Source organism: Bombus impatiens, unplaced genomic scaffold (assembly GCF_000188095.3).
Source record: "Bombus impatiens unplaced genomic scaffold, BIMP_2.2 scf_1112, whole genome shotgun sequence".
Classification (NCBI taxonomy): domain Eukaryota; kingdom Metazoa; phylum Arthropoda; class Insecta; order Hymenoptera; family Apidae; genus Bombus; species Bombus impatiens.
The window spans coordinates 336,640-351,585 of record NT_177531.1 but is presented as its reverse complement, the minus strand read 5'-3'; the positions used below and the strand labels follow the sequence as shown (position 1 = coordinate 351,585).

Below are 14,946 nucleotides of genomic sequence, written 5' to 3'. Positions count from 1 at the left end.
CGCGAAAACAGTCGAGAAAGATCGTTGACCACCCTGGCGACGATCTCGAAGAACGATTCAGGTGTTTTATGATAATTCATATTCTAATATTTAAGTATATTCGATCGAGTATTCTTATTATCGTCGCATTTGTGTTGCAACCAGCAATGTTTATAGAATCTAGTATTTTCGAATAAATTTATAAAGACACGTTTCTTGTCATAACCCAATACTTACGATAATTTAACAATTAATTTAACAATTATCGGACTTGAAAGTGAAATTTTATCTATCAGCTCGCGTACTGAACAAATTTTCAAATTTGATTTACCAAGATTACAGCCTTATTCTTAATTTTCGTCTTACTTTCAGCCATAGAATTTTTTTCACTTCAACTGTACCACGAATATACGCCTTCGGTGTATCGTGATCCTAAGAGACTCGCACAATCGCAAGCTCGAAGAATATGTTGTCGATTAATTTCTCGAGTAAGATATATAGACGCGAGTAAAATAACTTTCTTTTTTCGAGACGTCAAGAACATTACCGTCTATCCTGTCATTTTATTCTTTATCGCATTTCCGGGCCGTATTATGTCTATGGTATTCGTATGCCATGTAAACAAATACTCCATATCACGAATTGTCATCAGGCACCTCGGTCAGCCGTCTTGTGGGAGGCAGATACGTGTGCAGGGCTCAGTCGATGGATCGTACGTCAAAACGACCGCTTCAAAATATTTCCTTTTGATTAGCGCTACACGATCCTTCTAGGATCGCCTCGGGGCTGCGATGGATCTCGAGCACGAAAATGTCATATCCGTAAAAACGAAATCGTGTGTCGTGCTATCGGTAAGCAGAGTATAAGACCTTTGAGATGCGAAATTTAAAGTATTATGCTCCGTTTATCGTTGGTGCGCCACGAAACGAGCATCGCTTGGACCTCGACATGGTAATTTTTTCACAACAGTTTCCGCGCGCTGACTTCCGCGATTCCCATATTCTAGCATAATATTGTCGGGCTGTGAAGTGGCATTATGCTAGGAATATGTGGTATCGTAAGTTCATCGTAATCTTCCATTTAAAAGAAATTAAGATAAATCACTGTTCGTTCTTGAAGACTTTATAGCTTAAAAATTAATCGGTATTTGGATGTTCTTCAACATCGAGGAATCGTAGTGTTCTTAATGTGTATAGCTAATCAGTCGATTTGTTTCTATTTATCTTCGCTTGATGCAATTCGAAGAGCGGCGGTTATTTATATACCGCGATTTACGAATACAAAATGACGGGGTTATCGTTCGAGTCATGCAATTTTTATTTTTTTTAAACATCTTTGACGAATGCTGCTACGAGAAGCATTAGTTACGTTTGGAGGTTTGTCGTGAAATTATATATCGGATTTGCGTTTGAAATGCGCGTGGCAGTGGTGGGCGCCGGTGTGATCGGCATGACAAGTGCGTTCGCGGTGAAAAGCAGTTTTCCACAATTCGAGGTGCAAATATTTTCGGATAAATTTTCACCAGCTACCACCGGCGACGGAAGTGCCGGTATATGGAGTCCTTATCTTCTCGGAAACACTCCTTCTGACAAAATATCGTGAGTATTTAGTATTTTGAGCTACTGAGAGCTGTCTCTAGCTGGAAAAGTGAACTATGTACGTAACTCGAATGTACTATGTTAAAATTCATTATGACGAAATCAAAGAGAAAGGATCGGTGAAGTTTGATCCTCGGTGAAACAGCGAAGGTTGACTTATGCAAATATTTTACGGTTATTACTCTCCGAGTTACGTTTTATTTTTATTTTTTAATTCAGTTATCACGTAGAGGTAAGCAGCCTTTTTTAATTGACCGTGTTCACTTAATCGCTATAAAATAAAGCGTTCGACGATCGTGACAGCAATGATCCAGCCTCCGCTGACGAGGGTTAAGCGTAATTTATATTCGTTTTACAACTGCACTATACGCTAACAGACAATGGAGTGAAATCACGTATCGATGGTTGGAAAACTTTTGGAAAGCGGGCTTGGCTTCTGAAATAGGACTCTCCTTGATACCGATGTACCGTGTTACCAGTAATCCCGATGGTTTCCTCGATCTAGCCTGGACGAAAGTGGTGTACGGCGCGTACGAACTAAATCCCAGTGAATTGGAGAAACTAAACGCAGAGTGGAATGCCAATTATAAGTACGGTATTAATGGAATTCACTTGCAATATTTCATGTCATTGTAATTAATTCGCGTGACGAATTATAGACACGGATGGATGTTCCTGACGTATACGTGCGAGCCAGTTAAATTGTTGCCTTGGTTAATGAAACGATTCCTCCAAATAGGCGGAAAACTACGAAACAGGAAAATTCACACGTTCAACGAACTAATCGACGATGGATACGATTTAATAATAAACTGTAGCGGCCTCGGTGCACGTAAACTCGTGGGTGATAACGCCGTGAAGTCTATCAGAGGTCAAGTTGCTAGGGTTGGTAGTTTTAGAGATTGATATACTACAGTATGAGATTTCCTTACGCATTGTATCGTTTAAGGTGACGGCATCCTGGGTAATGCACGGGTTATTGGTAGACGACGACGATGGCAATTACATAATACCGAAGTAACGAATTAAATCGAAGATATATTTCTAAGCGTTAATCGTACAACGATTTTGTATTTATTTATTTATAATGTCGACATTCTTTTTTCGAAAGCATCGACAGTGTAGTGTTGGGTGGTACGCACCAGGAGAACGATTTCGACCTCACACCACGAAAAGAAGACTCAGAATTCATTTATAACGGATGTGTGCGCATTTTACCTGCTCTGAAAGTATAGCTTTCTTAAAATTTTTAACTAAATCGAACACGTAATGACACGTAATTAATTATTAATCGTCTTTCTTCGAAGGGAGCTGAAATAGCGAAGGAGTGGGTTGGCCTGAGACCTGGAAGGTACCAAGTTCGTATTGAAGCTGAAGTTTGCAGGTCTTCTCAAGGCAGACAAGTTACGGTATCGAAAACAAAGCTGGATGAACGTGAAACGTATAAATTTTTCGATCAATTGAAACCTTTGTTGAAATGTGAACCTTTGCAGATAATACACAATTACGGACACGGAGGGAGTGGCGTGACGTTGTGCTGGGGCTGTGCTTTGAACGTTGTGAACATCGTAGAGAATACGACGAGTTTGAAATCGAATCTGTAAAGTCTTAGATAAGCGAAAGATAATAAAAGATCTTTTTCCAAAGAATATGCTACGTTTGTTACGTTAGGCAAGCCTGCGCGTGCTCGTGATAATCCTACGGCTGACAACGCTGTTTCATACATACGTAGCAAGTTTTCGTGATCCCTTTTGCGACTGCACGAACTTTGTAAAGCAACGTTGCGCCGTAATTAAAGTAACGAAAAGTTTCTCGAGCAAAGGTTTAACACGAGCTGCACCGCAGTAACCGTCGATTAATCCGCATTGTCGCATGCATTTTGCTTGAAAAGTCTTGCACCGTTTAAATTGAAATTAGGATACGAGGCTGCCTTCTTGCCTCGAGAAATGGAAAAACAATTGAGGCGAGGTGCGATGCGTGAAACGAGACGATCTATTTTGGAAAGGGCATTTCTGTAAATAGCATCGAATTTTGGTTTCTTGTACGTCAATAAATTGATCACAGTCGAATACCTTTTTCACCGAGGATATTATTAGTTTCTCGTTTGTCTAGGTGATCGGTCCCGCGTACGGAATAAAATTGACGGATCGAAGTATAATGCAGGTCTGGCTCGACATATGATCAAATTAAAGCCATGCGACGACAGTTCGTTTAGAATAATGCGATACGCCGGTCATGAACCTCATCGAACGCAGCAACAAACGTCCTTTGATGGTGGAGCGCGAGATCGAAGCCGGCGATACGAAGAAGAGTTACCCGATAAACAACGAGATCACCAGTGAATCTGATTCCAGTGCCGAAGTGCGATCATGTAAAACAGTGTATAGAAACCGGTGCAAGAAACTCGTGGTATCTGATACTTCGTTTAACGTTCTTCCATCTAACGATTCGACTAAAAATGATCGGGAACCGATTGCTTCTAAATGTTTCGCTGATAAAAAGGACGACAAAGGTATTTGTCCCTAAGCTTGCGCTTCGTGTAAACAGTTCTATTTATGTACACGATATTGCAGCAGATTTGTCGTTCGTGGAGACCGACGTGGAGTCGCGAAAGGAAGGAACTTCGATCAAGGCGAAGAAAAAGAAAAAACGGAGGTACAGTAGTTTGTTATCAAAGAAATCGAAAATATCATTCTTCGCTTTCCTCTTTGTTTTCTCGTATTTGTTAGATGTTTACGATTACAGATACTTGACAATATGCACGAGTAATTGCAAATACGACGCGGTGAGACGAGTGGCGGCTCGTTTCGGGATGAAAGAAGTTACCGAGGATAGCAGCTGGAACCTTTACTGGACAGACTTGAGCGTGAGCGTGGAACGAGCGAAAGATATGAAAAGATATCAGAAGGTCAATCATTTTCCAGGAATGACAGAAATCTGTAGAAAAGATTTGCTTGCTCGTAACTTGAATCGTATGCTGAGGCTTTTTCCAAAGGACTACAATTTCTTCCCCAAGACATGGTGTTTTCCCGCAGAGTAAGAACGTTCTGTCCTTTATCGAAGTAATTGATAGTATCATTAGAAGATTTACGTTATCTGTCGATCAAAACGTCTAGCCACGGAGAGGCAATAGCCTATGCTAAATTGAGACGCTCCAAAACTTTCATCATCAAGCCTGACACAGGCTGTCAAGGGCGCGGCATTTATTTGACAAAAAACTTAAAAGATGTTAAACCCAGCGAGCGAATGATCTGCCAGGTTTACGTGGCTAGGGTATGCATTTTCAACTTTAATCGTTCGTTTCTACTCTTCTTTTGGTGAAGATCATTCGTGTCTGTAGCCCTTCCTGGTGGACGGCTACAAATTCGATCTTCGTATCTACGCGTTGCTCACCTCGTGCGATCCCCTTAGGATTTACGTCTACAACGACGGTCTTGCGAGGTATATAGTCACCATTTTGCCTTTAATTAATCCTTTGAGACCTTTGCGACGTACGAAACTCGAGCTGTGCTGACGGTCGAGAGCAGACGTACGATCGTAAAGAGTGCAATGATTAAATTCGAGTTATTTATTCTGTACGTGCCGCGTTTCAGGTTCGCCACGAGCAGATACAAGGAACCAACCGGTCACAATACGTCCAACGTGTTTATGCACCTAACGAATTACGCTGTCAATAAGCACAGCCGAATGTATGTAATCGACGATGAAATTGGTAGCAAAAGGTTGGTGGTATGTTCTTGTAAGCGTCGTTTCGTTCAACCCCCTTCAGAATGACGAGAATCTTTCGTATGCAGGAAAATATCCACTCTGAACAAGTGGTTTAAGATGAAGGACGTCGACGTGGATGAACTATGGCGTAAGATCGATGAGATTATTATAAAAACGATTTTGGCAGCACATCCTGTTCTGAAGCACAGTTATCACACGTGTTTTCCAACTCACGATAAGACCTACGCTTGTTTCGAGCTACTGGGCTTTGACGTGTTACTCGATTGGAAGTTGAAACCATATCTTTTGGAGGTAACGATCGAGGTCTCAATTTTAATAACGTACCAAAAGTTACACACATAGGCGCGTATGCACGCACACACCTTTTGTGCTCATGGGAAAAAATATACTTCAGGTAAATCACTCGCCGAGTTTTCATACGGACGCACAAATCGATAAGGATGTGAAGGAAGGTCTGCTGATGAGTACGTTCGAAATGTTAAATTTACAGCAATGCGACAAGAAGAAAATTATTGAAGAAGATAGAAAGCGAGTTAGGGATAGATTGCTTCAGGGAATAAACACAAAGGACGGCAGGTAAATTAATGGAAATGTTCTCGTACCATAATTTGTTTCCGGGTAAAGGGGTAATTCGGATCGTGAATTCGGTACAGTACGAATGATTCGACGGTCGGCACAACGAAGCTTGACAAACCGGAGGAAGACCTGCAGAAGCAATTTAAATGGGAGGACGAGCATATGGGCAATTTCCGCAGAATCTATCCATGTTGCGACAGTGAAAGGTACGAGCCATTCTTTAAACAAAGCAGCATTTCCGTGTATCAAGATACCGCGGCATCCAGAGCTCGGGAAGAAGCGTCAAGGATTCAAAAGGAGGAAAACGAGGTGTTTCATCAGTTTACGTAAAAGTATATTTAACGAACAGCTCGATCCGAAAAGCGCTCATAAAAGCGAATTTTATTGATAGATGAAGATAAAGGAACAAGAAAGCAAGAAGATTTCTGGCAAATGGAGCGATTCGAAATTGCATTCAGAGAGTCCAAACGTAACGCAAAAGTCAACAACGACGCACGATCAGGATAGGAACAAGTGTGCGAATGTATCGAGAAGGAATTCTTCCCATTCGAATGTCGGTTTTTCAAAATAACTAAGTGTCGTAAAGCATTGAATTTTAACGAAATAATTTTCCAAACGTATGTATAGACAAAGAAGCAGGCAATTTCGGCTACTAATACTTCACACTCGTTCGAGCCAGAGATCATTTGCGAATCTGAGGAAAGAGAACGCGTTACGGCATTGGCTCAACGAGATTTCCTGATCAAGAGTTACGGAATGTTGGAGCAAATCTATATGGCAATGAAAAAGAACGGTACGTTGCGAGCTATCGACGAGAAGAAGTACGGATTGTATGGAAAACTCGGGTATGCGGATAGTACGAGCAAGAGCGCGTCTATTTGTAGGCACAAGTGTCATCTTCATCAGCATTCTGGAATGGAAACTAGATACGAACCGTGGACGAGTCAGTCGCCACAATTTTGCCTGAAAGCAAGTAAAGTAGATAATGTTCCATGAAATTAATTAGTTATTATTTGTAAGTTTATATAAATATGTTTTGTTTGTTTTCCATAGGGTAAAGTGCCGGATAATAATTTTCTATTTACGGGTTTAAAAGATAAGAAATTATTATGTGCGAGGTGAGGTATACGTTTGAGTGTCATGAGTACAAAGTACAAAAGCAGTTTCTTCGAATTACAGATTTCAAAGTAATTTGTAACGAGGTGCCGGTTTATATTCGACCGAGGATACCGGAGAAATTTTGGATGGATAATCTAAATTCGAACGATCAAAGCTGTCGAATAACGAAGGCCCACGTGGCCCGTACCTTATCGAATATCGTGCGCCTTCATACACTTGAAAAACGTGGAGAGTTCAACTCGTCGAAATTTTAACAAATGTACGTCGCGATTCATGAATTCAAAAACACAATGAGATTAGATATAAATTTGAAAACGTTTGTATTTTACAATTACTTTTTTTAAGCAATCTCTAACGAGTGATTTGTTAATATCAAACTGTATACTTCATGTTAAAGGAAAAAGATTCCCCATATTTAAAAGTAATAAGTCCAAAGACTAATACGTTAAACTATGAAAATAAATTGTTAATTTGAATCACTTCAAAAAGAGGGATTATTGTAAACTTTAACTATGTTTCGATTAACGGATGGCATTTCGCAAGATATATACAAGAATAATTTAAAAATCAACATATATGGATTTGTTATTTAAAGTGACATATAAATATGTACACACACACGCGCGCGCACAAACACACATACATACACACACACACACACAATGATTGAACATATACACGCTTCGGTAATCGAAATTTTCATCGCACATCTTGATTGTGTATCCTAATAATGACATACGTATATACATGTAACGTGCCTGCAATATGTATAATAATGTTTATCGTTGATGCGATATACATACACGCTATACACACATGTATCTGTGATGTATGCATATATGTATGTAAGCATTCACATGATAAAAAATAATCTATGAACAATTTTGGCGTGTATACCTTTCGATCATAATAACACGTAGACATTTCTTTTTCTATTAATGTGAGACATTGTTGTCAATTTGTATGCCCTGCATTGTTTCTTTTTTTAATTTCTTCCGTTTTCAATAGTTTTTTTTTTTTTTTATCAATGGAACCACAATTTTCAATTAAAAATCAACGATCGATTCGTCGCGACACGTTTCTTGAACGCTTATTCAAAATACAGGAGCGTTAAGATTAATAATGAATGAAAATTCAATTACCAATGTTAGATATTGATCTTGTACAAAGTAATAATACAATAATCATAATAATAGTACTTAATTGATAATAGTCCAGAATAACAATAATGATAATAATAATAAGGTGCTGCATTCAAATCGCGTGTTCAAACGCTCAGGTTTTCCTTAAAACTCAAATAATAATCGAGTCCTTAATTTAGATGTAAAGTGATTGTCTAGGGAAGGAATAGGAGCCATTACCTTCCCCTATCGTCATTACATGTGTCTCGGCAAAAATAAAAAATGACCCGATAAACGCATATAACGCATTCTTGGCTCGATTTAACACGATACAGAAGATATTTACAAATCTGATACAATAAATTGATAAGTATTATAGTCATTATACGCGCGAATTTAATGTCGCTTTGTTACTATCGCTTACCTTCGAAAGAGTGTAAATGACCTATATACATAAATGAATACATACAAATTCGATAAAATTTTACAAATGTTTAAAGAACAACGAAAGAGTCGAATATTTGGATATTTGTGTAATATCGTATTACATAAGCGGTGTCTATTTTCGTGAAATCGTTGATCTATAAATCGTCACGCATTGAGTGTTACGAGAACGTCTCGGTTTTGATGGTAAGATAAAAGGCTGAAAAACAACGAGGTGACAGAATTTGAAGGTAGTATAATGAGACAAACATTCAGACACATAAGAAATGCATTTGCTTTGAACAAATTGTACAGGGATTAAGCTACTGTTAAACATAAGTTAAAGAACTTATTCTTCCCATTTAGACATAAGGTTTCGTTCTTAGGCGTGCGTCATGTTCAGTGATCGCATAACGGTTTCGTTCGCAAACGATACAACTTACGTAAATTACCTCTGAAAAATAGAGCAGCTACTAGTAGTTACTTAAATTACGATTCATTCGTTTGTACTAGAAAACCATTATCTTTGATCCTTCAAATACCTAGCATCGTTCTCGATTGCATGCCCCCTCCCCCTCTCAACCGTCACGTCAAGTAATATTTCTCTTCTCGTTATATGCTTAATCCCCTGCATTCCCATATATAATTTTTCGTAATAGAGAAAAAAAAGCAACGTTAACGCGCGAGATCTTCAGCGTGCCCCCCTCCCCCTCGCTCCTCGTTCCGTCATAACATGACAAAATATAGGATGAAGATATGTGAAGATGGTATTCTATTCGTTGTAATACTAATATGAGCATTATGTAGTTATAGGATCCTGTGTACATTACTCATGTATAATATTTGTTAAAAAGGATTACAATAAAACAAGCTTAAAGCGTGAATTATACGGAGAGAAACTCGAGAGTTAAAGTTTAGAAGAATAACTAGTTAACTCTGCCGTGTATTAGAGATACTAGTTAATCTGAGATATTCTAGAAATCTTCAAAGTCAGTCCTCCGTATAACGCAGGCATCAAGTAGTAAAATGATAACTGGCTATATTTATATACATATATATATATATATTTATATATATATATATTTATATAAATAAAACTATACAATCCGTGGACTTGTTAATTTTACATTAGTTGCCGACGGAATTCAGTTATTCCTTTCCTTTTGCATTACATTAATCATTCACGTCGATAATATATTCAGTTCTTTTTCAATATACTATTATATTAGTACTGACACCAAATGTCTGTGGCAGATATAACAATAAACCTTAACTTGACGAAGAAGAGCGTGAATGTAATATATGTATGCGTGTTCATATGTGTGCACAAATTTATTACTGCAACTAAATACGAGACTTCATTCGATATATATACGAAGTGTCTTGAGTTTAATTCATATTTGTACGAATTTTCTCTTAAGTTACGGCAATTATTGCATCAAGAAAAGACGGATTTGCAGAAAACATAAATGCATCACATATTTTTGACATCATGCTTATCATTATAATTCAATAGTATTGATGTTTCCACATTTTATTCCGTAAGGTTCGTTTACACGGTAATCATTCCTGCATTCCCTGAACACCAAAGTTTCTTATGAATCTGAGTCTTTATGTTTCTGCTTAAATGAACATACGTGATTTGTTCATCGCATGATCTTATATATAATACAGAAAGACCCTGCAAATTATCCATCAAACGAATTCGTGCTGTTTCTTTGTCAAGGTATATGAAGAATCATACAGGTAAAAAATTTATCATTGATAAGTGCCAAATTAAACCCCAGCATAAACCATGGCAAGAAACAATACATGATCTTTGATGGAAAAAAAGAAATTCGACTTTTCAAGCCTCCTTTCTCATCACGTAAACCGTTGATTGATCTTTGTAAACAGATAGAAATATTCTTTATACATGCTGTGTTAAAACTTCTCATTAGTGTTGGTTCTATTTACATTTTGAATATATTCTAAACTATAACACTAAAGTAGCTCGAAAATATATAACTGACCATGGTTTATACCAAAATATTTGAAATATAAAAATACAAGAACCGCAGCACTTTTATTTGTAACATTTGGGAGCAAAAAACGGCGTTTGAGAATAATATATGCTTGAAAGTATTAGCAATACTTATTCTTTACATAGCACACCATTGTCAAACGCATTTTTTAGAAACCTAAAATAATTCGGTAATATTTCAATTGTACGAACGGGTTTATAGAAATTTTTTGTTGTTCTGGTACTTGAAGATAGTCACGAACATTTGTAATCGCGTTATGAGAACAATTTACATCGCTTAAAATTCATATTACTCTGTTCTTAAATAGTTGCTAGATGTGCATTTGCAATATCTCCTTTTTTTTTAAATACCACTTTAATCCTTAATCAACGTAACGAGCCTGATGATAAATGACAATGACATAACTAGAAATAATTGATGAAGTAATACACGTTGTTAATTATTTTTGAATATCAATTATAATTTAGCAGGAACGTTCACCCAAAGCTAAATAAAGTAAACAGAATATATGTATTTGTTTCATTTGCTACTAATATGCAGTTCCAGCAATTTTCGCTGTTTATCACATATATATACGTACATATCTTTCTATTTCATGTATATAGGGTTGCGTATCACGCAAATGGGTGGTGCTATATACATTTTATGATTAGAGATAGAGAAAATATTTTACAAGACAAAATTAGATGGTGTTATGCATAATCATTGAGGCACAAAATACGTAAAAGTACTGTAGCAATATAGAACAGATAGCAATATTTAATTTTGTTCTCTGATAAATTGTTCTATCTCTACTTATTTTAAAGAAATGGTTTCGTTTAGTTGCATGATGCATCTTGTATAATTATTCTTTAATTTTGTATCAAATGCAATTAAAAATAACAGATCAAACGAAGTTTACAGGTGACTGTACAGTTTTTAATACCTATAAATCTTTTTAAAATTTTTATGCTTTCTGGACTCCGATTTCATTTATACTTCACAGTGTTGATTGAAAACGGGTCAGGAATATCAAAAGTTAAAAGATAAATTACTTTGTAAACAGACTTGTAAACAGACTTAAAAATTAATATAACTTTTGAACATATGTCGTTTTTGCCATCTCATTCACCAATACGACTCATAGCAATACCCTAATATTTCAACAAGTTAAAGCTAAGATATTAACAAACAGCGCATGTTTATATTATATGCACGATTTTGCTCGTGCATTAGTGTATGTCGTATGTGTTTATGTGTGTGCAATTACACGCGCACGTGTGCGTGTACAAGGTGTAAACGCTAACAAAGAGTCACTCGTGTGTCGCATATACGACGAGTCAAGAAGTGTTATGGTTTAAATTTAACCAAAGGTATATTTTTCGATTGCAAACACTTATCACACACCCATTCGGCATAAACTTCTGCCGTTAATAATTGATAGGCAGTTTCCGATAATCCTGTGCATCCCCTAAAACAAATTCTTACATATTAAGTATATGTTTCTTTATATGATAATGTATAAAGAAAGAATATAATTTTTTACGTACCTGTGAAACCAAAAATTACAACCGGACTCACAAAGGATCGCTTGATCGTTATCATGCACTTCTTTGTGACATACTCCACAAGGATAAATAGGTGGAGCATTAGGATTTTGTGGGTTAAACACCATTGGCTGATCTGGAGGATATATCTGTAATATTAGAATGATATACATTTAGATGCCATCGTAAATTTATGATGCAATTGTACGATGATATTGATAAATTAATCTACCTTTCCTGCAGAAACTGGCATTGGTTTCGGTCCCATCCCCGGTGGACCTTGAAAACCATGAGGTGGCATGGAACCTCCCATGTTAATAGGATGGCCCATTGGTGGACCTCCACCTAAATTATTAGACATTGTACCCATTGGACCAGCTATGTGACTCATTTGATTATGATGATTAATACTCATATTAGACATGTTATTCATTGGTGGCCCACCCATATTCATATTATTTATTTGATTTGGGCCACTCATATTCATATTATTGGATACCATTGAACTCATGGTAGTCATGGGTCCATTCATGGGCCTTCCTAAGTTATTAAGATTATTTCCCATATGATTTGGATGTGGTTGAGATCCGTTGTGTCCAAGTGGACTGTTTACACTGTTCATAGATGGTCCGTTCAGTGGGCTATTGGGTGGTATATGGCTATTAATATTGTTCATATTCATTGGTCCATTAGGCATATGATTTGATCCCCCCATTGTATTCATAGGAGATCCCAGCGGACCACCCATAGGACTTCCCATACTGTGTCCCATGTTATTCATTGGACTACCCATTGGGCCACTGTTCATATTATTCATTGGACTACCCATAGGTGGGCCGCTAAGTTGAGAATTACCCATGTGACTCATATTCATATGATTGTTCATGGTATTCATCGGACCAGGTGGCATGCTGGGGCCCATATTATTCATTGGACTCATACCACCTATTGGTGCATGATTCATAGGAGACATTGCTCCCATGTGATTCATGTGATTTGTCATGGGCGAATTTCCCATTGGACTCATACTACCCATATTGTGAGGCATCATAGGACTCATTCCACCTATAGAAGTTAAAGGGCTCATGCCTCTCATAGGTGGTCCACTTATATGATGTGGGTGATGAGGATGCATATGAGGCGGTCCACCATGCATCATTGGTGTTTGCGTGGTTTGCGGTGGTGTATCGTCAAAAGGGTTACTTGCTACTATTGTGTCTCCATAGCCAGTTAAAGGTGGAGGTAGTAAATCCTGAAAATATTTTTAGGGTATAATAAAATGATGAACTATAACGATTATTAATGGTATGCTGATCAATTATAGCGTAAAGAGTTACCTGTACTATTGGAGGTTGTTGCGGAGATGGTTGAGCAACATTTGCATTTGTACGTCGTTTCTTTTTTGGATTGGCACCAGACGGTGGCGGTGGTGGAGGATGAGGGTGAGCAGAAGATTCAGGATGTGGGCCACTAGGACCCATATTCACACCCATACCCATACCCCCCAAAGGCATCCTTGCAAAGGGTGGCATGCCTGCAATATTGTGGCTCATCTCCCTCGTTGGCTTGCCTTATTTTAACATGCCTTATCAGCACCACAATAGATTTTGATGATAAGTCTTTACTACTGCTCCACTAGTATTTTTAATTAAAGAAATACTATGTTTTATTTTATGTTTTACAATTATAACAAGTAAACTTAGAATATATATTGTTTATGTCAAGAACACTTAGCTTCTCAATTCATGAAAGATCAAAATTTGTACAATTGTTAATTGAGATAAATTATAAAGTAAATTATAAAATAAATACTTATATGTGACATTATTTGAATATGATATAAATCTGACTGAAATTTCAGCATCTACATCCATTATATTGTAATTTAATTCAGTGGGTAATTTTATGAAATTTAATGGTTCTTGTAATTTAATGGGTATAGTATGCACACATTTCTTGAAGATATATTTATAATCTTACATTCTTAAGTGTATACATTCAGGTAAATACATGTATAATCGCAAGTTGCTATACTTTGTATATTGGTATAAATACAGAATATTTCAATATGTTTTGTTTAAATAACCATCATTCGAATAAAAATAATACATGACATTGAACGACAACACGTTTAAAGCGATAAAAGTAATGTAAAAAAAGTAGACAATCTTTTAAAAAGAAAACAAAATAAAATCCGCCGATGCCAGTTTCTCAGGCCAACCTAACCTACACATTTTTCTAAATCATTTAGTACGTTTAGCAATACATAAGAGATGTGCGGTCGAAAATAAACGGCAGTTGTAAAGAATAAAAATAATTCGCATATTTACCAACGCATTATATTCGGCAAGATATCGTTGTATACATGGCTTTCCCGTTTTTTCGGCAGAGACTAACACCATTGAATTATGTCGTGCGCCTAGCTAGCTTCAACGGCTGAATCCGCGCAGTTACTCGTTTTTAATGGTTCCTCTTCACCAGTCACATATTTTATGCTAGCACGAATATGTTTCACATTCACGAACATGCAGAAGGAGTACGGTAAACACTGGCGAGATGTCAGAAGTATATGGAGCAAGGAAGCGCACGCCAATGTTTCAGGTCGCCATTGTCGCGTTACGCGTGTCCCTGTGGTTGTATTGTTCGCGTAAGAATATTGCACAGTGTATTCCGCAGATGGCGGTACTAGCTGCATTCCTGAAACATCAAGACAATCAACATATTAAGGCAGCTTCGTATTATCGCGAAGCTTTCTTTTAATCTATCTAAGAAACTATATTGGTTATTAACACTGGTGAATACTAGTTGCGTGGATCCAATGCGCGAATGTTTCTTTCGAAATCATTCCCTA

General features: G+C 37.2%; 3 protein-coding genes across 10 annotated transcripts; 2 read left to right on the top strand and 1 right to left on the bottom strand.

Annotated features, from left to right (window-relative positions):
- The first annotated feature begins 853 nt into the window (after positions 1-853).
- On the top strand, positions 854-3,226 carry LOC105681513 (D-aspartate oxidase). The gene is made up of 7 exons (XM_012391677.3): positions 854-1,577; positions 1,955-2,167; positions 2,237-2,462; positions 2,527-2,594; positions 2,689-2,806; positions 2,885-2,986; positions 3,071-3,226. Exons 1-7 carry the CDS (start codon positions 1,393-1,395, stop codon positions 3,179-3,181), a joined length of 1,023 nt encoding a protein of 340 aa, XP_012247100.1. The 5' UTR covers positions 854-1,392; the 3' UTR covers positions 3,182-3,226.
- Positions 3,227-3,330: 104 nt separating this feature from the next.
- Positions 3,331-8,405, top strand: LOC100747024 (tubulin polyglutamylase TTLL13). 6 transcript variants are annotated; one of them, XM_033323698.1, is made up of 13 exons: positions 3,331-4,089; positions 4,151-4,232; positions 4,323-4,613; positions 4,694-4,850; positions 4,918-5,018; positions 5,171-5,299; positions 5,372-5,597; positions 5,701-5,882; positions 5,960-6,191; positions 6,274-6,435; positions 6,510-6,675; positions 6,767-6,855; positions 6,936-8,405. In XM_033323698.1, exons 1-12 carry the CDS (start codon positions 3,813-3,815, stop codon positions 6,847-6,849), a joined length of 2,088 nt encoding a protein of 695 aa, XP_033179589.1. In that variant the 5' UTR covers positions 3,331-3,812; the 3' UTR covers positions 6,850-6,855; positions 6,936-8,405. The 6 variants fall into 6 exon arrangements, with proteins under 6 accessions (XP_033179589.1, XP_033179585.1, XP_033179588.1 ...); XM_033323694.1 differs by having other exon boundaries at positions 3,331-3,618; positions 3,690-4,089; positions 6,510-8,405; XM_033323697.1 differs by having other exon boundaries at positions 6,767-8,405.
- A 1,658-nt stretch (positions 8,406-10,063) lies between these two features.
- LOC100746903 (protein pygopus) lies at positions 10,064-14,746 on the bottom strand. 3 transcript variants are annotated; one of them, XM_012391705.3, is made up of 5 exons: positions 14,426-14,746; positions 13,433-13,680; positions 12,328-13,347; positions 12,099-12,244; positions 10,064-12,019 (listed from the first exon to the last, which is right to left on the bottom strand). In XM_012391705.3, the coding sequence occupies exons 2-5, from the start codon at positions 13,646-13,648 to the stop codon at positions 11,899-11,901; spliced, it is 1,503 nt and encodes a 500-aa protein (XP_012247128.1). In that variant the 5' UTR covers positions 13,649-13,680; positions 14,426-14,746; the 3' UTR covers positions 10,064-11,898. The 3 variants fall into 3 exon arrangements, with proteins under 3 accessions (XP_012247128.1, XP_012247129.1, XP_003493502.1); XM_012391706.3 differs by having other exon boundaries at positions 13,433-13,665; XM_003493454.4 differs by having other exon boundaries at positions 13,433-13,730; positions 14,426-14,745.
- Between the last annotated feature and the right edge of the window lie 200 nt (positions 14,747-14,946).